The following is a 23477-nucleotide window of genomic DNA, read 5'->3' on the forward strand; positions in this document are numbered from 1 at the left end:
AAAAAGTGGTGGGCCTAAAATTGAGCCTTGTGGTACTCCCTTGGTGACAGTAAGGGCCTTAGACAGCAGATGTTCTGACCTTACACTTTGGACTCTGCCAGTGAGGTAATTGGCAAACCACGCCACTGAATGCTCAGAGACACCAACGTTCCTTAGTCGGTTCGCTAGGATGGAATGGTCTACTGTGTCGAAAGCTTTTGCCAGGTCAATAAAACAAGCAGCACAACATTGCTTCTTGTCAAGTGAATCTGTAATAATGTCATTTAAGACCTTGACGGTTGCGGTGGTGAGACTCCGTAACAGGCCGGAGGGTAAAACTGTGTTACAGGTATTGATGACTAGGGGGATGTGTTTCACATCTAGTTACCTTTGATCTAATTGGAGAAAAGGGCACGTTGGATTGGCAGGGAGGTGTGGCTAAGTCAAACAGGGAGCCAGACTTAATGAAATGAAGATTGAAGAGCTCTGTCATACGGCCTTTGTCTGTGACAATGAAATCATCAATGTTGAGGGACACTGGCAGCTGCAGGGAGGAGGGTCTACTTTCCATGCCCTTAACTATTTCCCAAAATTTACTGGGATTAGAACTACAAAGAGAGAGCTGTTCCTTATAATAATCTCTTTTTTGCCTTGCAGACCGCCTGAGTACACTTATTCGGCCTTATGTGGTTTACATGCATGGTTGAATCGTTTGGCCTTGTTTCCATGTTGGAGGCTTTTTGGCTGCAAGACTTCCATGAAGGCCACTCCTGACCATACCTCTTCGGACAGTAGATTAGTGGACCAGGGTCCCGCTGTTTTCTGCAGCTCTGAGCTGATAGAACTGCTGGACATCTTCACTGCGTCTAAGGTCCAAAGTGTTTCCCGTTTCTTTGTGCTTCTTCACATCTGCAAAGTCGTTTGCCTTGAAATGTCTGCCTGTGAGAGACCTTGCTGACGCAGTGTAACTACCTTGTGTCATGTTGCTGTGCTCGGCCTTGCCATGGTGAATGACTTTTGACAGTAAACTGTCCACTTGGAAACACATCCTTAAACTTTCACATACGACAAGATCAGCTGAAGGTTCGTGATTTTCTAGAAGTGCTTAAATTCAGGTTCCACCAAGATTTGAACTCGGTTAACTGGATTCAGAGGCCAGAGTGCTAACCATTACACCATGGAACCACTACACAGAGACGGGGGGCAGTTTCATACGCGAAATCACCATGTATATATTATCTATGCAGAGAACAGACGTGGGAGAGCTGTCGGGTTTGGCTGTTCCTCACCTTGTTGAATTCCTCCCCAAGCTGTTTCTGTTTCAGGTAATGATTGTGTTTGAAACCTACATGTTGAATTGGTGATCATTAGCATCTGTTTGGTATAATTGTTTAATCAAACAGCTGACGATAAACCTACAAAATCCCTGACTTTGTGCAAGTGCGCCTGGAAGAACTGATGCTATTTTAAAAGCAAAGGGTGGTCACACCAAATATTACATGAGAGGCTAGAGAACAACTTCTTCTTTGAATCTGTATGTCAAACGCACGGTACTACTAACACTGTCTGTTTTTACTTATCACTTGTCATCCAACATACAAGGAACGATTGACTCTTCTACCCCAATACCGTGTGAAATGCATTTTGCTGAGTTTGAAAAGTAACTGTCAGAAGTGAGATTCGAACCGACGCCTCCAGAGGAGACTGCGACCTGAACGCAGCGCCTTAGACCGCTCGGCCATCCTGACTGCGCAACCTTGCGCATAGTAGAACCTTTTCTATATCATGACAGGGTGCATACGACACGATACAATACACTATGCCATGACATGCTATGGCTCAACTCCCGCCACAACGTCATCCAATTGGTCATGAAACACAGTCTAACTTTCCACATCCAACAAGATCAGACAACGTTCTGTGATTATGAAGACTTTTAAAATTATTTTTATTATACCTTTATTTTACCAGGCAAGTTAATTCAGAACAGTTTCTTATTTACAACAACTGCCTGGCAGGGGACAAAGGCCTTGTTTGGGGAAGGGTACTGGGATTAAATAAAAACACGAAAAAATAGACAGAGGATGCAGGACAACAACACAGTCCCAACAACCAACCTAAAATCCAGGCACAAGGACACGAAGAGACCAGATGAGAAAATAATTAAAAGACAGGTAAAGAGACATGATAACAGACTAGACATAAGAAAATCTACAGAGAGTAGACGATACGACAAATGGCACAAAAGCTGAATAATGACAACAATCTAGATAGTAGCAGAGCGACATATAACAACAACACATAACATCACATGAAGCAATTACAGTTTTCTGTGAACAAGTTGGTGATTTTGCCTTTAAAAGTGGCAGTGTTGACTAGAGTGGAGAGTTTTGTTTTTTTTTGTTGTTGGTTCCAATCTTAGGACCCAGCGAACTGAAAGGCGGTGCGACCTAATGATGTGTTAGCTGAAGGGATTTGTAGCCGGATGTGACTAGAAGAGCGGATGCTGTAGGTGACGGAAGAAGGATGAAGTAGACATCCCAAATACGGAGGGGTTAGGCCTAAGAGAGTTTTTTAAGTGAGCATAAACCAGTGGATCTTACGTCGAGTATGAAGGGATGTCCAGTTTATGGAGGCGTACAGATTGCAGTGGTGTGTCCTGTAAGGAGCATTGGTGGCAAGTCTGATAGCTGAGTGATTAAGAACATCTAGCCTCTCGAGAAGTCCCTTACCTTCAGACATGTAAATTACATAACCAAAGTCTAGCATGGGTAATATAGTCATCTGAATCAGGGTGAGTTTAGCAGATTGGGTGAATGATGACCGATTACGGTAGAGAAGCCCCAGTCTGGCCTTGACCTTGGCCTGTAGCTTGGTAATGTGATGAGAGTAAGATAGTGTGCTGTCTAACCAAACTCCCAAGCATTTGGATGCATTTACTTGCTCTAGTTCCACACCCTCAACTTTGGTAATTACACCGGGGTGGGAGACAGTTTTTTTTTCATACCAAACCCCATCAACTTTCTTTTGGAGGTATTAAGGACGAGGTGACGGTCGGAGAAAGCATGCTAGATACAATGGAAAGGTTGTTGAAGAGTTCTTAGAACCTTTTCCGGGGAGGACTCAACTGAATATAAAACAGTATCATCTGCATAGAAGTGAGTGTCCTGCACTTTTGAAAAAAGTGGTGGGCCTATAATTGAGCCTTGTGGTACTCCCTTGGTGACAGTAAGGGCCTTAGACAGCAGATGTTCTGACCTTACACTTTGGACTCTGCCAGTGAGGTAATTGGCAAACCACGCCACTGAATGCTCAGAGACACCAACGTTCCTTAGTCGGTTCGCTAGGATGGAATGGTCTACTGTGTCGAAAGCTTTTGCAGGTCAACATTGCTTCTTGTCAAGTGAATCTGTAATAATGTCATTTAAAACCTTGACGGTTGCGGTGGTACACCTAAAGCCAGTACGAAAACCAGATTGCAAACCAGAAATTAAACTATGATCATGAAGAAAGTCAATCGGTTGCTTATTGACAAGTTTTCTGGCTCAGCTTGATCTCCACCCTTAAATAAAGGACTCACTACCGCTTCCTTCCAAGCGCTGGGAACTTCTGCACAGTGAAACGACAGGCTGAATAGGTGAGATAGAGGCTCAGCGATGATAGGGGCTGTGACTTTAATCAAGAAAGGGTCTAAGCCATCTGACCCGGATGTCTTTTTAGGGTCCAGATTAATGAGGTCATACAGCACCTGAGACTCCGTAACAGGCCGGAGGGTAAAACTGTGTTACGGGTATTGATGACTAGGGGGACGTGTTTCACATCTAGTTACCTTTGATTTAATGGGAGAAAAGGGCACGTTGGATTGGCAGGGAGGTGTGGTTAAGTCAAACAGGGAGCCAGACTTAATGAAATGAAGATTGAAGAGCTCTGTCATACGGCCTTTGTCTGTGACAATGAAGTCATCAATGTTGAGGGACACTGGCAGCTGCAGCTGCAGGGAGGAGGGTCTACTTTCCATGCCCTTAACTATTTCCCAAAATTTACTGGGATTAGAACTACAAAGAGAGAGCTGTTCCTTATAATAATCTATTTTGGCCTTGCGGACCGACCTGAGTGCACTTATTCGGTTTACATGCATGGTTGAATCGTTTGGCCTTGTTTCCATGTTGGAGGCTTTTTGGCTGCAAGTCCTCCATGAAGGCCCATACCTCTCCGGAAAGTAGGGTCCCGCTGTTTTCTGCAGCTCTGAGCTGATAGAACTGCTGGACATCTTCACTGCGTCTAAGGTCCAAAGTGTTTCCCGTTTCTTTGTGCTTCTTCACATCTGCAAAGTCGTTTGCCTTGAAATGTCTGCCTGTGAGAGACCTTGCTGACGCAGTGTAACTACCTTGTGTCATGTTGCTGTGCTCGGCCTTGCCATGGTGAATGACTTTTGACAGTAAACTGTCCACTTGGAAACACATCCTTAAACTTTCACATACGACAAGATCAGCTGAAGGTTCGTGATTATCCAGAAGTGCTTAAATTCAGGTTCCACCGAGATTTGAACTCGGATCACTGGATTCAAAGTCCAGAGTGCTAACCATTACCACTACACAGAGACGGGGGGCAGTTTCATACGCGAAATCACCATGTATATATTATCTATGCAGAGAACAGACGTGGGAGAGCTGTTGGGTTTGGCTGTTCCTCACCCAGTTGAATTCCTCCCCAAGCTGTTTCTGTTTCAGGTAATGATTGTGTTTGAAACCTACATGTTGAATTGGTGATCATTAGCATCTGTTTGGTATAATTGTTTAATCAAACAGCTGACGATAAACCTACAAAATCCCTGACTTTGTGCAAGTGCGCCTGGAAGAACTGATGCTATTTTAAAAGCAAAGGGTGGTCACACCAAATATTACATGAGAGGCTAGAGAACAACTTCTTCTTTGAATCTGTATGTCAAACCCACTGTACTACTAACACTGTCTGTTTTTACTTATCACTTATCATCCAACATACAAGGAACGATTGACTCTTCTACCCCAATACCGTGTGAAAGGCATTTTGCTGAGTTTGAAAAGTAGCTGTCAGAAGTGGGATTCGAACCCACGCCTCCAGAGGAGACTGCGACCTGAACGCAGCGCCTTAGACCGCTCGGCCCTCCTGACTGCGCAACCTCGTGTACAGTAGAACCTTTGCTATATCATGACAGAGTGCATACGACACGATACAATACACTATGCCATGACACAAAAGCTGAATAATGACAACAATCTAGATAGTAGCAGAGCGACATATAACAACAACACATAACATCACATGAAGCAATTACAGTTTTCTGTGAACAAGTTGGTGATTTTGCCTTTAAAAGTGGCAGTGTTGACTAGAGTGGAGAGTTTTGTTTTTTTTTGTTGTTGGTTCCAATCTTAGGACCCAGCGAACTGAAAGGCGGTGCGACCTAATGATGTGTTAGCTGAAGGGATTTGTAGCCGGATGTGACTAGAAGAGCGGATGCTGTAGGTGACGGAAGAAGGATGAAGTAGACATCCCAAATACGGAGGGGTTAGGCCTAAGAGAGTTTTTTAAGTGAGCATAAACCAGTGGATCTTACGTCGAGTATGAAGGGATGTCCAGTTTATGGAGGCGTACAGATTGCAGTGGTGTGTCCTGTAAGGAGCATTGGTGGCAAGTCTGATAGCTGAGTGATTAAGAACATCTAGCCTCTCGAGAAGTCCCTTACCTTCAGACATGTAAATTACATAACCAAAGTCTAGCATGGGTAATATAGTCATCTGAATCAGGGTGAGTTTAGCAGATTGGGTGAATGATGACCGATTACGGTAGAGAACCCCCAATCTTTAAAAAAGTGGTGGGCCTAAAATTGAGCCTTGTGGTACTCCCTTGGTGACAGTAAGGGCCTTAGACAGCAGATGTTCTGACCTTACACTTTGGACTCTGCCAGTGAGGTAATTGGCAAACCACGCCACTGAATGCTCAGAGACACCAACGTTCCTTAGTCGGTTCGCTAGGATGGAATGGTCTACTGTGTCGAAAGCTTTAGCCAGGTCAATAAAACAAGCAGCACAACATTGCTTCTTGTCAAGTGAATCTGTAATAATGTCATTTAAGACCTTGACGGTTGCGGTGGTGAGACTCCGTAACAGGCCGGAGGGTAAAACTGTGTTACAGGTATTGATGACTAGGTGGATGTGTTTCACATCTAGTTACCTTTGATTTAATGGGAGAAAAGGGCACGTTGGATTGGCAGGGAGGTGTGGCTAAGTCAAACAGGGAGCCAGACTTAATGAAATGAAGATTGAAGAGCTCTGTCATACGGCCTTTGTCTGTGACAATGAAATCATCAATGTTGAGGGACACTGGCAGCTGCAGTGAGGAGGGTCTACTTTCCATGCCCTTAACTATTTCCCAAAATTTACTGGGATTAGAACTACAAAGAGAGAGCTGTTCCTTATAATAATCTCTTTTGGCCTTGCGGACCGCCTGAGTACACTTATTCGGCCTTATGTGGTTTACATGCATGGTTGAATCGTTGGGCCTTGTTTCCATGTTGGAGGCTTTTTGGCTGCAAGACTTCCATGAAGGCCACTCCTGACCATACCTCTCCGGACAGTAGATTAGTGGACCAGGGTCCCGCTGTTTTCTGCAGCTCTGAGCTGATAGAACTGCTGGACATCTTCACTGCGTCTAAGGTCCAAAGTGTTTCCCGTTTCTTTGTGCTTCTTCACATCTGCAAAGTCGTTTGCCTTGAAATGTCTGCCTGTGAGAGACCTTGCTGACGCAGTGTAACTACCTTGTGTCATGTTGCTGTGCTCGGCCTTGCCATGGTGAATGACTTTTGACAGTAAACTGTCCACTTGGAAACACATCCTTAAACTTTCACATACGACAAGATCAGCTGAAGGTTCGTGATTATCCAGAAGTGCTTAAATTCAGGTTCCACCGAGATTTGAACTCGGATCACTGGATTCAAAGTCCAGAGTGCTAACCATTACACCATGGAACCACTACACAGAGACAGGAGGCAGTTTCTTACGCGAAATCCATCCTCCAGAGGAGACTGCGACCTGAACGCAGCGCCTTAGACCGCTCGGCCATCCTGACTGCGCAACCTCGTGTACAGTAGAACCTTTGCTATATCATGACAGAGTGCATACGACACGATACAATACACTATGCCATGACATGCTATGGCTCAACTCCCGCCACAACGTCATCCAATTGGTCATGAAACACAGTCTAACTTTCCACATCCAACAAGATCAGATAACGTTCTGTGATTATGAAGACTTTTAAAATTATTTTTATTATACCTTTATTTTACCAGGCAAGTTAATTCAGAACAGTTTCTTATTTACAACAACGGCCTGGCAGGGGACAAAGGCCTTGTTTGGGAAAGGGTACTGGGATTAAATAAAAACACGAAAAAATAGACAGAGGATGCAGGACAACAACACAGTCCCAACAACCAACCTAAAATCCAGGCACAAGGACACGAAGAGACCAGATGAGAAAATAATTAAAAGACAGGTAAAGAGACATGATAACAGACTAGACATAAGAAAATCTACAGAGAGTAGACGATACGACAAATGGCACAAAAGCTGAATAATGACAACAATCTAGATAGTAGCAGAGCGACATATAACAACAACACATAACATCACATGAAGCAATTAGAGTTTTCTGTGAACAAGTTGGTGATTTTGCCTTTAAAAGTGGCAGTGTTGACTAGAGTGGAGAGTTTTTTTTTTTGTTGTTGGTTCCAATCTTTGGTCCGAACTGAAAGGCGGTGCGACCTAATGATGTGTTAGCCGAAGGGATTTGTAGCCGGATGTGACTAGAAGAGCGGATGCTGTAGGTGACGGAAGAAGGATGAAGTAGACATCCCAAATACGGAGGGGTTAGGCCTAAGAGAGTTTTTTTAAGTGAGCATAAACCAGTGGATCTTACGTCGAGCGTGAAGGGATGTCCAGTTTATGGAGGCGTACAGATTGCAGTGGTGTGTCCTGTAAGGAGCATTGGTGGCAAGTCTGATAGCTGAGTGATTAAGAACATCTAGCCTCTCGAGAAGTCCCTTACCTTCAGACATGTAAATTACATAACCAAAGTCTAGCATGGGTAATATAGTCATCTGAATCAGGGTGAGTTTAGCAGATTGGGTGAATGATGACCGATTACGGTAGAGAACCCCCAATCTTTAAAAAAGTGGTGGGCCTAAAATTGAGCCTTGTGGTACTCCCTTGGTGACAGTAAGGGCCTTAGACAGCAGATGTTCTGACCTTATACTTTGGACTCTGCCAGTGAGGTAATTGGCAAACCACGCCACTGAATGCTCAGAGACACCAACGTTCCTTAGTCGGTTCGCTAGGATGGAATGGTCTACTGTGTCGAAAGCTTTTGCCAGGTCAATAAAACAAGCAGCACAACATTGCTTCTTGTCAAGTGAATCTGTAATAATGTCATTTAAGACCTTGACGGTTGCGGTGGTGAGACTCCGTAACAGGCCGGAGGGTAAAACTGTGTTACAGGTATTGATGACTAGGGGGATGTGTTTCACATCTAGTTACCTTTGATTTAATGGGAGAAAAGGGCACGTTGGATTGTCAGGGAGGTGTGGCTAAGTCAAACAGGGAGCCAGACTTAATGAAATGAAGATTGAAGAGCTCTGTCATACGGCCTTTGTCTGTGACAATGAAATCATCAATGTTGAGGGACACTGGCAGCTGCAGGGAGGAGGGTCTACTTTCCATGCCCTTAACTATTTCCCAAAATTTACTGGGATTAGAACTACAAAGAGAGAGCTGTTCCTTATAATAATCTATTTTGGCCTTGCGGACCGCCTGAGTACACTTATTCGGCCTTATGTGGTTTACATGCATGGTTGAATCGTTTGGCCTTGTTTCCATGTTGGAGGCTTTTTGGCTGCAAGTCTTCCATGAAGGCCACTCCTGACCATACCTCTCCGGACAGTAGATTAGTGGACCAGGGTCCCGCTGTTTTCTGCAGCTGTGAGCTGATAGAACTGCTGGACATCTTCACTGCGTCTAAGGTCCCGTTTCTTTGTGCTTCTTCACATCTGCAAAGTCGGTTGCCTTGAAATGTCTGCCTGTGAGAGACCTTGCTGACGCAGTGTAACTACCTTGTATCATGTTGCTGTGCTCGGCCTTGCCATGGTGAATGACTTTTGACAGTAAACTGTCCACTTGGAAACACATCCTTAAACTGTCACATACGACAAGATGAGCTGAAGGTTCGTGATTATCCAGAAGTGGACAGGTTGCACTCGCGCTTAAATTCAGGTTCCACCGAGATTTGAACTCGGATCACTGGATTCAAAGTCCAGAGGGCTAACCATTACACCATGGAACCACTACACAGAGACAGGAGGCAGTTTCTTACGTGAAATCACCATGTATATATTATCTATGCAGAGAACAGACGTGGGAGAGCTGTTGGGTTTGGCTGTTCCTCACCCAGTTGAATTCCTCCCCAAGCTGTTTCTGTTTCAGGTAATGATTGTGTTTGAAACCTACATGTTGAATTGGTGATCATTAGCATCTGTTTGGTATAATTGTTTAATCAAACAGCTGACGATAAACCTACAAAATCCCTGACTTTGTGCAAGTGCGCCTGGAAGAACTGATGCTATTTTAAAAGCAAAGGGTGGTCACACCAAATATTACATGAGAGGCTAGAGAACAACTTCTTCTTTGAATCTGTATGTCAAACCCACTGTACTACTAACACTGTCTGTTTTTACTTATCACTTATCATCCAACATACAAGGAACGATTGACTCTTCTACCCCAATACCGTGTGAAAGGCATTTTGCTGAGTTTGAAAAGTAGCTGTCAGAAGTGGGATTCGAACCCACGCCTCCAGAGGAGACTGCGACCTGAACGCAGCACCTTAGACCGCTCGGCCATCCTGACTGCGCAACCTTGTGCACAGTAGAACCTTTGCTATATCATGACAGAGTGCATACGACACGATACAATACACTATGCCATGACATGCTATGGCTCAACTCCCGCCACAACGTCATCCAATTGGTCATGAAACACAGTCTAACTTTCCACATCCAACAAGATCAGACAACGTTCTGTGATTATGAAGACTTTTAAAATGATTTTTATTATACCTTTATTTTACCAGGCAAGTTAATTCAGAACAGTTTCTTATTTACAACAACGGCCTGGCAGGGGACAAAGGCCTTGTTTGGGAAAGGGTACTGGGATTAAATAAAAACACGAAAAAATAGACAGAGGATGCAGGACAACAACACAGTCCCAACAACCAACCTAAAAACCAGGCACAAGGACACGAAGAGACCAGATGAGAAAATAATTAAAAGACAGGTAAAGAGACATAATAACAGACTAGACATAAGAAAATCTACAGAGAGTAGACAATACAACAAATGGCACAAAAGCTGAATAATGACAACAATCTAGATAGTAGCAGAGCGACATATAACAACAACACATAACATCACATGAAGCAATTACAGTTTTCTGTGAACAAGTTGGTGATTTTGCCTTTAAAAGTGGCAGTGTTGACTAGAGTGGAGAGTTTTTTTTTTTGTTGTTGGTTCCAATCTTTGGACGCAGCGAACTGAAAGGCGGTGCGACCTAATGATGTGTTAGCCGAAGGGATTTGTAGCCGGATGTGACTAGAAGAGCGGATGCTGTAGGTGATGGAAGAAGGATGAAGTAGACATCCCAAATACGGAGGGGTTAGGCCTAAAAGAGTTTTTTTAAGTGAGCATAAACCAGTGGATCTTACGTCGAGCGTGAAGGGATGTCCAGTTTATGGAGGCGTACAGATTGCAGTGGTGTGTCCTGTAAGGAGCATTGGTGGCAAGTCTGATAGCTGAGTGATTAAGAACATCTAGCCGCTCGAGATGTCCCTTACCTTCAGACATGTAAATTACATAACCAAAGTCTAGCATGGGTAATATAGTCATCTGAATCAGGGTGAGTTTAGCAGATTGGGTGAATGAGAACCCCCAATCTTTAAAAAAGTGGTGGGCCTAAAATTGAGCCTTGTGGTACTCCCTTGGTGACAGTAAGGGCCTTAGACAGCAGATGTTCTGACCTTACACTTTGGACTCTGCCAGTGAGGTAATTGGCAAACCACGCCACTGAATGCTCAGAGACACCAACGTTCCTTAGTCGGTTCGCTAGGATGGAATGGTCCATTGTGTCGAAAGCTTTTGCCAGGTCAATAAAACAAGCAGCACAACATTGCTTCTTGTCAAGTGAATCTGTAATAATGTCATTTAAGACCTTGACGGTTGCGGTGGTGAGACTCCGTAACAGGCCGGAGGGTAAAACTGTGTTACAGGTATTGATGACTAGGGGGATGTGTTTCACATCTAGTTACCTTTGATTTAATGGGAGAAAAGGGCACGTTGGATTGTCAGGGAGGTGTGGTTAAGTCAAACAGGGAGCCAGACTTAATGAAATGAAGATTGAAGAGCTCTGTCATACGGCCTTTGTCTGTGACAATGAAATCATCAATGTTGAGGGACACTGGCAGCTGCAGGGAGGAGGGTCTACTTTCCATGCCCTTAACTATTTCCCAAAATTTACTGGGATTAGAACTACAAAGAGAGAGCTGTTCCTTATAATAATCTATTTTGGCCTTGCGGACCGCCTGAGTACACTTATTCGGCCTTATGTGGTTTACATGCATGGTTGAATCGTTTGGCCTTGTTTCCATGTTGGAGGCTTTTTGGCTGCAAGTCTTCCATGAAGGCCACTCCTGACCATACCTCTCCGGACAGTAGATTAGTGGACCAGGGTCCCGCTGTTTTCTGCAGCTGTGAGCTGATAGAACTGCTGGACATCTTCACTGCGTCTAAGGTCCAAAGTGTTTCCCGTTTCTTTGTGCTTCTTCACATCTGCAAAGTCGGTTGCCTTGAAATGTCTGCCTGTGAGAGACCTTGCTGACGCAGTGTAACTACCTTGTGTCATGTTGCTGTGCTCGGCCTTGCCATGGTGAATGACTTTTGACAGTAAACTGTCCACTTGGAAACACATCCTTAAACTTTCACATACGACAAGATGAGCTGAAGGTTCGTGATTATCCAGAAGTGGACAGGTTGCACTCGCGCTTAAATTCAGGTTCCACCGAGATTTGAACTCGGATCACTGGATTCAGAGTCCAGAGTGCTAACCATTACACCATGGAACCACTGCACAAAAATGGGAGGCAGTCTCTTACATGAATATTATCTATGCAGAGAACAAAAGTGCCCTTTTGGTATATTGTTAAATCAACCACCTAACAATTTGCCTACAAAAGCCTTTGTATACCTTTAAGAATTTTTGCTGTTTTGAAGGCAAAGGGCGGACACACCATGTACTGATCTGATTTAAATTTTTATTCTGTTCGCTCACTTTGCATTTTATTAATTGATAAATATAATATTTTCTATTTGTCTATTAATCTTTGTCTTTTTCTTTTAATGCAATTCTAGGTTTATAGCATTTTTCCCCACACCTGCCTAAATTCTTTGCACAGTACTGTATTTCTTAAAATAACAGGAAATACACGGTTTCCTGTCAGTAAATGTACAAAGGGGTTTAAGCTGCAGGCTTTTGCAAACTGAACATCAGAGATGGAGGACGTACTGACAAAACTCACTTCTGGGAATCTCAGAACCTACACTGCAGTCATTTTGATGTTTACCTACAATATTTTGCTCGACATGGACTTTGCGTGTACTTGTAAACCACAAGTCTTTGACTGTACTTCGTACCTGGTCCTGCCAGTTTTAATAATATTTATCTATATTCTGTGGACAGACCGGTCATTTCAGAGAGTCTTTAGATACATGTGTTCAGGTGCGTTTGGATGCCGTAGCCGGCCTCACATCTGCAGTTTTTTAGGCTCTTTCTTGCGTAAGCTTCTTAAGGCTTTGTTAGTTGGTCTGCTTTGGGTTGCTTTTGTGTATATTGATGGAGACTGGTATGTTTGCTGTAAGAATGATGGCTCTGAACAACAGGCACAGTTAGCCTGCAAAGACAAGAGGAGGATCACTGAAAAGGAGCAAGTCCTCATTGCTGAAGTGAAAAACAAGTCCAGGGTGAGTGTTTCCATCATGTCAGAGTGTGTTACCTTTTATTTCACTGAGGTCTTGTTTTGATCAGATGAATGAATGAACTGACAGCAAATCCACGACCATCTTTGTTTCTCTTTCAGGTTATTGGTGGAGTTTTACTCTTTGGTATCATTTTGATGGCATCCCTTATGCCGCTGTGCAGATGGACGAAATGTTGTGGAAAATCAAGTTCTTGCAACAGAAAACTTTTGAAGGACAAACTGATTTTAGAGGAGGAGGAAAACGTCTTGATAGAGATTCTGAGGAAATCAGTAAAAGAAAAGTTGACTACAGAAGTCGAGGAGAGAATACGTGGTAAACAATGGGAGGAGTGTTTCGATGTTGCTGAAGAACTGATTAAAAGATCTAAAGCAAACATTTCTGAAGAGGAGCAACAACAAGAACCCAGGTAAAGAATTCACACCTGTCATCACAGTAGATACTCAGCTCAACATGTCTTATAGGAATTACAATAACTGCATCAACAAGTTCCTTTAATTTGTGTTCATCATGAAACTTTGAGCTGAAGCTGAAGATGATGAGCTGCTGGTGTTTCTCAGTGAAAGTGGAGACGATTCTCATCATCTTCATGCTGCATATTCGCTCCTGTTGGTTTCATTGATTGATTCACAGGTTGGTCTTGAACCTGGATCACAGACAGGATCAGAACATGGCCTGTGAAACGTCCTGGAGACTAGAAACTGACAGCAGATTCCCAGAATCCCTCTGAGCAGCAGTGACAGCGTTTCACGTATCCAGACGCCACTAGAGGCCGCTGCTGCTTCAGCTTTTACTCCAAATATCAATCGGTGCATTTCCTTCAGTTCTGTGCAGAAGAGGATTTCTGTTTGAGACTTTCAACTTTTCCTCCTCTTCCATTTGGATTTAAATATATTTAAATATTTACATTTACCTTTTAACCACTTTACCTCGCTGAATTACTTCTTGATGTTTCTTTACTTGTTGCTCTACATTTATCTGTTTCCAGTGATTAAACATTCAGCCTGTTGTTTGGAAAAGTCACAGCTATTAGATATTTTCATTATTTCTGTCCTGCAGTGGCTTAATCTCATTCTTTTGTCAGTTTGTCACTGTTAAATTCCCAAATCTTTAAAATTGTAGCTGGAAGCATTTTAACCAGTTGTGGAGATTAAATGCATCAATGATCAGTTTCCACTGGCTTTACTCTGGATGTGAGCACATATTACTTTGACCTGAGAACACATCATTTACCTTGTACATATAATGAAGTATTTTTCACATTGATGTATTTATACTTTTACAGAAGATTTGAGGGCTTCTAACCTAAACTGATGTTTTTTTTTTTGCTTTTTTCAGAAACCTCCAGGAGAACCAGCTGAGAACAATGAATATAGTATAAAAACAATCATGTAGAGTGATTTAATGTTTTCTTTTTATCTTAAACTTTGCATTCAATGTACATATGTGTGTAAAAAGTTGTCATAAAAAATAATGTAATAATAATAGAATCTGTAATAATAGATCTGTTTCATGTTTTATCATTACTGTGAAAATATCTTCCAATAAACAATGAAGGGAAAATGATCCTCTGTCTCTCTCCTTGTTACTGCTGTAGGGCTACAGTCAAAGTAATAAACTATATTTAATCAAGCACTAGTTAGTAGTTACTAGTTCAGCTACTCAAGTTGACAGTTTCATATCTGAAATACTTTATATTTATTTCCTAAATGTATGAAAGGATTAAGGCAGCTGATGAACTCATGATAAAGTCAGAAGTTTATATGTCGTTTCATGAAACTAAATCATCAGCATTAAGATTTAAATGTCTCTTCAGTAATCTTGTTATAATGAGGTAAAAAGTGTCAAATAATTCTTAGCAGTAGGACTGAGGAGCTTTGTATAAGTGCTGACTGCGGAGACTCTGGGGTTATAGAAGAACGACTGCAGTGATGGATGACCCCCCTCCAGTTTTGTTCAAGGTTTCTCTGCCTGTTAAAATTAACTAGTAACTTTATTTTAAAGTTGCATGGCTGCTCTGTTGGGGCGGCTCAGGAGGTAGAGCGGGTTGGCTGTTAATCGCATGGTCGGCGGTTCAATCCCTGGCTCCCCCTGGTTGCGTGTTGAAGTGTCCTTGGGCAAGATACTGAACGCCGATTTGCCCCTGGCGGCTATTCCGCCAGTGTATGAATGTGTGTGAATGTTAGTTTCCGTTTGAGCACTTAGGCTCAGTGTATGAATGTGTGTGACTGGTGAATGCAGATGTAGTGTAAAAGCGCTTTGAGTGGTTGAAAAGACTAGAAAGGCGCTATACAAGTACGGAGCATTTACATCTGTTTATAGCAAAGCTATCCTCCATGTCAATATAGTTTTATTAGACTAATAGAAATAATGTTATCCTTCTGTGGCTTGCCAACTTTCATTAATGGGCTTAGTTTTATTAGCAGAGAGTGAAGATAGAGGCATATTGATAGTGGGGGGCCCGTGTAAAGCTGATAAACTTGCATTTATGTGTAATGTGTCATAGCACAACAGCCTCACAGAACTTTACAACTAACTTGGGACATTCAGAATGTTTAGTTTGTATATGTAGACGGGTATTTCTAACAGAGGTGAGACATGCACGTTATCCGTGTTCTAATCCACATGTAAGTTATCTGGGCGCAAAGAAAAAAATACAAATCTCTCTGCCTCGTTTCTCCGTTGTTGTGACGTCTGACGTCACCGTGACGTTGCCTACATTCTCCATCAACACAATCTAAATTGAAGGATTTTTTTCACCAGGCGCTGTCAGTTCTCCTGAAGTGATCCAGTTCTATGTCAGCGTTCCCACCCCACAGGACTGAAGCTGCTCTGCTAACGTCTGCTAACATCTCGCTGCGCCTCCTGTGTAGTCAAACCAAACCAAAAACAAAGCTTTGCCCACACTGTGCACTTGAGTTGGAGGAGCTGGCACCTGCAAAAGAAAACACACCACCACCACAAGCGTGTGGTTTCTTTGTTAGGCCAGTTATTTCCTTCTAGTGCTTCATGTACCATAAATGACTTAACTCTCATCAGCAGTTTATGTAAATCCTGTCACTGCAGGACTGACGTTTGCACCTTCTCATCTACTTTTACAGTTTTAAATATTTACGTTGATGCAGCTGTTCTGATCTCTTCTTGTTTTTTTATGCATTGTGCATCGTTGTGCTATCTGTGCATTAACTTGCTATATGAAGGGATTTAGTCAAACTCTTTTGTGTGAAAGCAGCTCTCTTCCTGTTTCCTGTATAGGGATGTTCACAGGTTACCACCAGCAGCTCTCAGCAGCAAACTTCGCACCAAAGATGAAGGACTTATTTCCAAAATTTGCTCTCAAACAACTCAGCACATACTTGGCAATCATTGTGATTTTTATTCACAATGTTGTGCTTGACAAGGATTTGCAGTGCTCGTGCGAACAACAAACTCTCGTCTGCATTTTCTACATGATTATGCCATTTTTCATTTTGTTTGTTTTACAACTCTGGACGGACAAGAAATTCAAGAGAGCCTGGAAATATACATGTCCAAGAACCAGGAAATGTACCTGTACCTGTACCAAACAATGCTGTAAAGAAAGACTTTGGAGAGTCTTCTGCATTTTCTTGCATCACATTATCAAGGCAGTTTTCATCGGTCTGCTGTGGGTTGTATCCGTGTTAATCGATGGAGACTGGTACGTTTGTTGTTGGAATGATCAGTCTAAACAACAGAAACAGTTAGCCTGCAAAGCCGAGACTGACATGACAGCAATGGATCGAAAAATCATAGCTGAACTGAAGGACTGGTCCTGGGTGAGTCTTTGCTCTCTGCTTTATACGCATCATGTCTGTTATTCCATCAGATCAGCTTGTCTTTTATTTGTACATCTGTAAAATATTAAGAACAGCTGTTGTCAATATTATTTTATTTTATTCGTTGTCTTGAGATCATGAGATATCTTGATAAAACAAAACAAAGGTTGTTTTTGAAGATGATGTGATGTTTAAGCATTATTTTGATAAAATGAAAATTGTTGTCCTGAAAAAGATAATTTCAGTTTCTCACAAAAGTGAGTCACCCCTCACATATTGGAAAATATTTGATTATATCTTTTCATGTGACAACACTGAAGAAAGGACACGTTGGGGAGGTAAAATTACTATTTTGGACATTTTCACTTAGGGGTGTACTCACTTTTGTTGCCAGTGGTTTAGACATTAACGGCTGTGTGATGTGTTATTTTGAGGGGACAGCAGATTTACACTGTTATACAAGCTGCACGCTCACTACTTTACATTGTAGCAAAGTGTCATTTCTTCAGTGTCGTCACATGAAAAGATAGAATCAGATATTTACAGAAATGTGAGGGGTGGACTGCTTTGTGATTGTGTTTGGCACCTAACGTGCACAGGATGTGGTGGTGCGCTTAGAGGGCTGGTTCTTCTGTTGTTCCGAGACAAAAACTCATGATCTCAAAGTGATGGAATAAAGTCATTGTTGTTTCTCAGTTTCTGTGGCAATAATATTAACCATCTTTGTTATCTTTTTTTCAGGTTATTGGCATCTCTCTACTCTTTTGCTCCCTCGTGTCGGCTGCCTTAATTTCATCATTTGGATGGATGAAATGCTGTGAGGATTCAAAATTTAAAAAAAAATATCTATATCACAGAGTGGTTCTGGACCAGGAGAAAATTGTGCTGAAAGAGGTTTTGACAAAAGCTGCGAAAGACACGTTGACTGAAGCAGTCGAGGACAAAATAAGTGGCGATAAATGGGATGGCTGTTATGATGTTGCTGAAGAACTGATTAAAAATCCGAAAACCACTCGACCTACACTTAAAGCAGAAGAAAACCAGGTAAATAATCAACACCTGATGGATCCATGTTGAGCTTAATGTGTCGGTCCAGAGGAAGAGGAAGAAGAGTGAGAAGTTGAGGGAAGTGGGGAAGAGGAAGATGAGTCAGGGATTAAGAGATGAGGGTCAAGGAATGCACTGATAGAGATGAAGGGGATAGGTTAGAGGAATAAAGGGTTGTGGGCCGAGGGATGCGGGGATGAAGGTGTTAGTTAGGCAGAAGGGATCCGGGGGAGTCGAGACTCTGAGAGGGGGAACTGTCTTTTCATGTGTTCTGCTTTGGATAAAGCCCAAGAAGAAACATAAAATGGAAAGACAAAATTTATTGATGTACTGCCTGTGTGGAGAGTTCTAAGGCTGAAGAGGGCTGGTGCCGATGCCTGAAAATCTGAAAGACTGAGAAAGTGAGTCATTGATTGAGTTTTGTAACTTGAATGTGAAGGTCTTAGATGATGAACTTGTGCTGGGTCAACAGCAGGGAGATCCTCCGCACGAGCTGCAATTATTACTAGACAATGTGATTATCCTTTAAAGAGGTGGTATTCTGCTTTTTTGGCTTTTTCCCTCTCCTTTATTGAGTTATATTCCTTTTTTGTGCATGTAATAGGTTTGCAGATTGAAAAAGCCCAAAGGGAGTTCCCATCTCCCACAGAAAACTCTGCTCTCAACTGAAAACAAGCTTGTTTGTAGTCCAGCCGCTTCGTGACGTCACAGGGATGAAAGCTAAATGCGCCTCATATAACACTCGCCAAGCAGCTACTCCGACACGCCCTCAGAAACAGCGAGCTGCAGCTCACAGCTCTCCTCTCCCTTCCAAACACTAGCTACCCTCCAGGCAGTCAGTGGACATAAAGTTGTTCCTGTGATGTAGAGACAGAGCTCAGTTAAAACTTTATGGATACAGATTAATAACTCACCGCTCTGAAACTCTCGCTCCAGTCCATGTTGCCAAGCTGGTCGGCAACACGTACGGCTGAACCCGAGCCGTTTACCGGCTTCTCGCTGACCCGCCCTTCTCTGCTTCTGATTGGCTAGTAGACCTTAACTAGGAACTGAGCATGTGCAACTCCCAACAAAGATCATTTAGAAACAAGATGTATCACTCCATAGCTAAAACGAAGCCTTCAAAACAGGGTGAAAAGAGGAGCTGCAGCAATGTGCAGTATGACAAAAATATAACCATGTAAACCTGCTCTGGTACAACCTCTAAATAAGATTTAAAAAAAGAAAATTAGCATAATACCAACTCTTTAAATGATTTCTATGATGGCACTATTGTCAGATTACATGGCAGTGATTTTCTTAACCATTTAGGACCCCGAAAATGGCTGCTATGATGGCTGGGTACATTTCTATGATGCCTCATTGACTTATAAGAAACGGGAGGAATCTACGGGTTTTGACCGATGGCATAATCACAGATAGCTGTCATGGGTACCGTTTGTGCTACAATTATCAAGGTGGGGGGAGCTGAGATTGCCAGAGAAAATATGATGGAAGGACAGAAGCGAGAGAAGTGGAAAGGATGCAGGGTTTGAGGGATACATCTGTTTAGGTTGTTTGTGAAGCCTGAGGGAAGACAGAGGTGGAATGAGAAAGCTTCTAACAGGTGCTGTGCCTAGTTAAGATGAGTTTCATCTTTATTGACCACATACGATTTATACACTTTACAATACATGCAGAATTTGTTAGCTCCATTTAACCCATCCTAATTAGGAGCAATGGGCAGCCATGTGCAGCGCCCAGGGAGCAGTTAGGGTTTCGGGGCAATGGTCCATGCTGGACATGAACCAGCGACCCTCTGGTTCCCAAGCTAAGTCGACACGGACGCTTTTGATTGTTTGAATATATGTACACTGTTGAATAGTTTGCCATATTAATAAGGCATTACAATTGACTGAATAGGTTAATTGCCGCAATATACTGTATTAATATGTAGGATATAGAATCGGCCCTGGTGAACACTATGATGGGGTCGCCAAAAGTTGTCAGGTTTCTGCTGGAAGGCAAAGGCCCAAGTATGTTTGAGTTGTCAGAGGACAAAAGCTTAGGATGGATTTCTGACCGCAACTGAGGTTGTTGACAATGTTGGATGATGATCGATTTATGAAGGGTTGGGAAGCAGCCCCTGCTCCATGGTTTAATGTAGGTGTGTTTTGTAGCCTGTCACACATTGTGTGAACATTGAGTCAGAGGGGAAGAGAGAGGTTTAGTTGTGCTTAAATACTTTGTTGTCTCTGATCCTGAACCTAGTTATAAAACTTGTACACCTGTTTAGAAAAACTGGGGTTTATAACACAAAAACACATTAGTGAGAGTGTTTCATGTTTTCTCCTTTTCCTACTGAAAATGGAAAATCCAAACTCACTGTATGAAACTCTTTGCAGGAGCAGGGAATTCGTCTTGGACGAGTGAGACCAGAGGTAAACCCATCCCTCATCTATGAATACAGACCAAACTGTGGTCTGGGTAATGCTTGTATTGTTGCTACTAAATGGACTTTACAAATAAACACCAACTAATGAGAAAGACTCAAATTAACTGGGATATTTAGTTAGATAATAATAATAATAATGTTAATGATTCAAAACTTGTAGATTAGTTGTGGATCCTCAAGGTTGAGACATGTGATCTACACAGAGGCCGCTAGAGGGCGCTGCTTCATCAGTTTTCACTCAGACAACAACACACTCAGTGCGCTTTATTGACAAATTCACTCTTTTTAAGGCAGATGGACTTTGTCTTAACAAGTCAGGAGTTAAACTGTTCAGCTCTAACCTGTTTTACTTCCTGTGCCAAGGACAAGAGACAAGAGGAATCAAAAGAAGAAGACATGACACAGTGCAGCAGAAACCTTGAAGAAGAGCCGCCCCAGCCCGAAGAGAGCTTTGATCATGGGAGGAGGAGTCTCCGCTCCCCCTCACCAAAAATCACCTGTGAGGATTCACCATCTTCACCCCCCCGAACTCCACACAGGTCACCCTCATCTCCAGTCACCCCTTCTCACTCCTCCCCCCTCTTGGAGTCCACTGACCAGATGAAAGAGCCGCGCACTGCTAAGACCAAACTACCCCCCCGCCCTTTCCCTCGCCCTACTTCTGTTTTATCTCCCGTAAACCCTCCTCGGCCTACACCTCCAGCATTGGCTGATCCTCGGCTTCGTTCGTCACTGTCACGGCGCCCAGCCACTCCCCCTGCCCCCCACCCCACAATGGTGTCCGTATCATCGGTCTCCTCACTCTGATGAAAGCACAGCACCGGTCCGGATATTAGTGTACAAAATGCAACTGTGAGAAACCTCGCTCAGTCTCATTTATGGCTAATCTTTTTCTCCCTGGGGAAATAATGAGATGCCCTGAGCAGGATTTGAACCCTGGACCTTTTTTTTCAAAAGCAACACTCCACCACAGCACCATACAGCGACACACTGCTCTTAATTTTGTCTGTAAATATTGTACAATGTTCGTGTACTTTAGAAAAGTAGAAATACTATATTTGCCATAAAAGTCGTCTAACTTCTACTCAGGTAAAGGTTTAAAGGTTGTCCATAGTGAGTGTACGACGGTAAAGGTGCTCATTCTGTATGACTTTGTATCTCAGTTCTTGTGTGCATTCAGTCCTTATTGAATTAATCTCTAACATAAGCGGTTGGTGTTCCAGTTATACTTTCTGTAACTTTCTTATTAATAAATTGTTGGGCTTCTGTAAATAGCATCATAGAGTACGGTCTAGACCTGCTCTTTTATGAAAAGCACTGTGAGATAACTGTTGTTGTGATTTGGCTCTATATAAATAAAATTGAATTGAATAAATTGGAAAACATGAAATTTGAAAGTGCATTATTTTCAGTGTTGTGGTTTTTTATTCAAGAACAGAATTTTCTCCACAGTCTTTGGTAATAACTTCACCAGCTTTGTACAATATTCTCTCGCACACAACAACTCACAATCCAATCCAAACACCGAGTACTATAACCAAAGCTTTTTCCATGGTTTGGCTTCAGTTTTATGAGGAGCGGCCTGTCAGAGCAGTCGTGTGATTCACTACCTGAGTGAACTAGTGTGTTTGCTCCAGACCTCATTTTTAACATCACCAGTGACATAATGATACAAGCTCCCAAACAGAGGTTCACTGAAAAGACTTTACGAGTTTGAAGCAAGCATCAGAGCGTCTGTGTCAGACGTAACATCATTAGCCTTGACTGATGCTGAGTGACAGCAACTTCAGGTCTTTGCAGTGATCCTGTGTAACTCACATTCTGTGTTGAAGTGAACCAAAGCATAGGACTCACTTCGTTCAAAGACCTCTGTAAATCAACCTACGGCTCTAAAAGTGAGGACAGAAATATAATTTTTAAAGAATCTGAATCTTGATTGAATCATAAAAACCACTGACTTCTGTTTCTCTCTTCTCCATCTGCCAGATAATGAATCAGTTTTATGAAGTATCATATTCAAATGTTCTGTGTTTAGCCTTCAGCTCTTCAATATACTGAGGAAATTTGAGAAAATCAGCAGCGTTGGGGAGTAGCTACTAGTTACATGTAATTTAGTTACATAAATAAATAAATGGAACTGTGATTCTCATCATCTTCATGCTGCATATTTGCTCCTGTTGGTTTCATTGATTGATTCACAGGTTGGTCTTGAACCTGGATCACAGACAGGATCAGAACATGGCCTGTGAAACGTCCTGGAGACTAGAAACTGACAGCAGATTCCCAGAATCCCTCTGAGCAGCAGTGACAGCATGTCACGTATCCAGACGCCACTAGAGGCCGCTGCTGCTTCAGCTTTTACTCCAAATATCAATCAGCGCATTTCTACCAGTTCTGTGCTTCAGTTCAGGGAAGAGGATTTCTGTTTGACATAATATTAATAATAATGATAATAATAATAATAACATAATTGTTTCATGTTTTATCATTATTGTAAAAAGAACTTTGAATAAACCATGAAGGCAAACTGTCCACTGACCTTCCATCTCTCTCATTATCACTGCCGAAGAAGTCAGTATATTTAATCAAGTACGAGTTACTACTAATACTGTACTATTTTAATAAAGTTTTTAGCTACAAAAGTTGACAATTTCACATCTTAAATACTTTTTATTTATTTGCTAAATGTCTGTGAGTTAACTGTCTTTGAATAACCTGTAAAATGTGTGTCTGTTAATCAAAGATATGATAAACTTCATGTATTGTTTCTGGAACTCAGGGGCCAACCTGAACATGGAAAGTTTGGCTGTCAAACAAGTTCTCCTCTCAGTTAGCTAAGTCATCCAGGTCTATGTGAGCCTCCACAACCTCTAGGACTGAAGCTGCTGCTGCTCTGCTAGCGTCTGCTAACATCTCGCTGTGCCTCCTGTGTAGATATAAGGCATAGGAGGAGTTCAGCCTACTACCCGGTTAAAAGACGTCTAAAAGACGTCTAAACAGAGCCCAGACGTCTAGGCTAAAACGGGGCTGAATTTGGGCTGTCAGTGAAAGTTTGGTAGACGTCTAACCATAAACCAAAACTAGTCTAGTCATCAATTAGACCACC

The 23477-nt window shown here is 42.4% G+C and overlaps 2 protein-coding genes and 6 non-coding genes across 9 annotated transcripts; 2 read left to right on the plus strand and 6 right to left on the minus strand.

Annotated features, from left to right (window-relative positions):
• Positions 1-1644: 1644 nt before the first annotated feature.
• Positions 1645-1727, minus strand: trnal-cag. The gene has a single exon. It is a non-coding gene; the product is annotated as a tRNA-Leu (tRNA).
• Positions 1728-5049: 3322 nt separating this feature from the next.
• Positions 5050-5132, minus strand: trnal-cag. The gene has a single exon. It is a non-coding gene; the product is annotated as a tRNA-Leu (tRNA).
• A 1784-nt stretch (positions 5133-6916) lies between these two features.
• On the minus strand, positions 6917-6988 carry trnaq-uug. The gene has a single exon. It is a non-coding gene; the product is annotated as a tRNA-Gln (tRNA).
• A 2294-nt stretch (positions 6989-9282) lies between these two features.
• On the minus strand, positions 9283-9354 carry trnaq-uug. The gene has a single exon. It is a non-coding gene; the product is annotated as a tRNA-Gln (tRNA).
• A 480-nt stretch (positions 9355-9834) lies between these two features.
• trnal-cag lies at positions 9835-9917 on the minus strand. Its single transcript has one exon. It is a non-coding gene; the product is annotated as a tRNA-Leu (tRNA).
• A 2194-nt stretch (positions 9918-12111) lies between these two features.
• On the minus strand, positions 12112-12183 carry trnaq-cug. The gene has a single exon. It is a non-coding gene; the product is annotated as a tRNA-Gln (tRNA).
• A 421-nt stretch (positions 12184-12604) lies between these two features.
• LOC119905550 lies at positions 12605-14654 on the plus strand. 2 transcript variants are annotated; one of them, XM_038722700.1, is made up of 3 exons: positions 12605-13078; positions 13195-13502; positions 13727-14654. In XM_038722700.1, the coding sequence occupies exons 1-3, from the start codon at positions 12611-12613 to the stop codon at positions 13821-13823; spliced, it is 873 nt and encodes a 290-aa protein (XP_038578628.1). In that variant the 5' UTR covers positions 12605-12610; the 3' UTR covers positions 13824-14654. The 2 variants fall into 2 exon arrangements, with proteins under 2 accessions (XP_038578628.1, XP_038578629.1); XM_038722701.1 differs by having other exon boundaries at positions 14432-14654.
• A 1646-nt stretch (positions 14655-16300) lies between these two features.
• LOC119905539 lies at positions 16301-21749 on the plus strand. Its single transcript, XM_038722686.1, has 4 exons — positions 16301-16890; positions 17632-17934; positions 20322-20357; positions 20735-21749. The coding sequence occupies exons 1-4, from the start codon at positions 16351-16353 to the stop codon at positions 21176-21178; spliced, it is 1323 nt and encodes a 440-aa protein (XP_038578614.1). The 5' UTR covers positions 16301-16350; the 3' UTR covers positions 21179-21749.
• Positions 21750-23477: the final 1728 nt, after the last annotated feature.

This window comes from Micropterus salmoides, unplaced genomic scaffold (genome assembly GCF_014851395.1).
Source record: "Micropterus salmoides isolate LMB-PRFRI ecotype aquatic unplaced genomic scaffold, ASM1485139v1 Ms_hic_scaffold_16, whole genome shotgun sequence".
Taxonomy (NCBI): domain Eukaryota; kingdom Metazoa; phylum Chordata; class Actinopteri; order Centrarchiformes; family Centrarchidae; genus Micropterus; species Micropterus salmoides.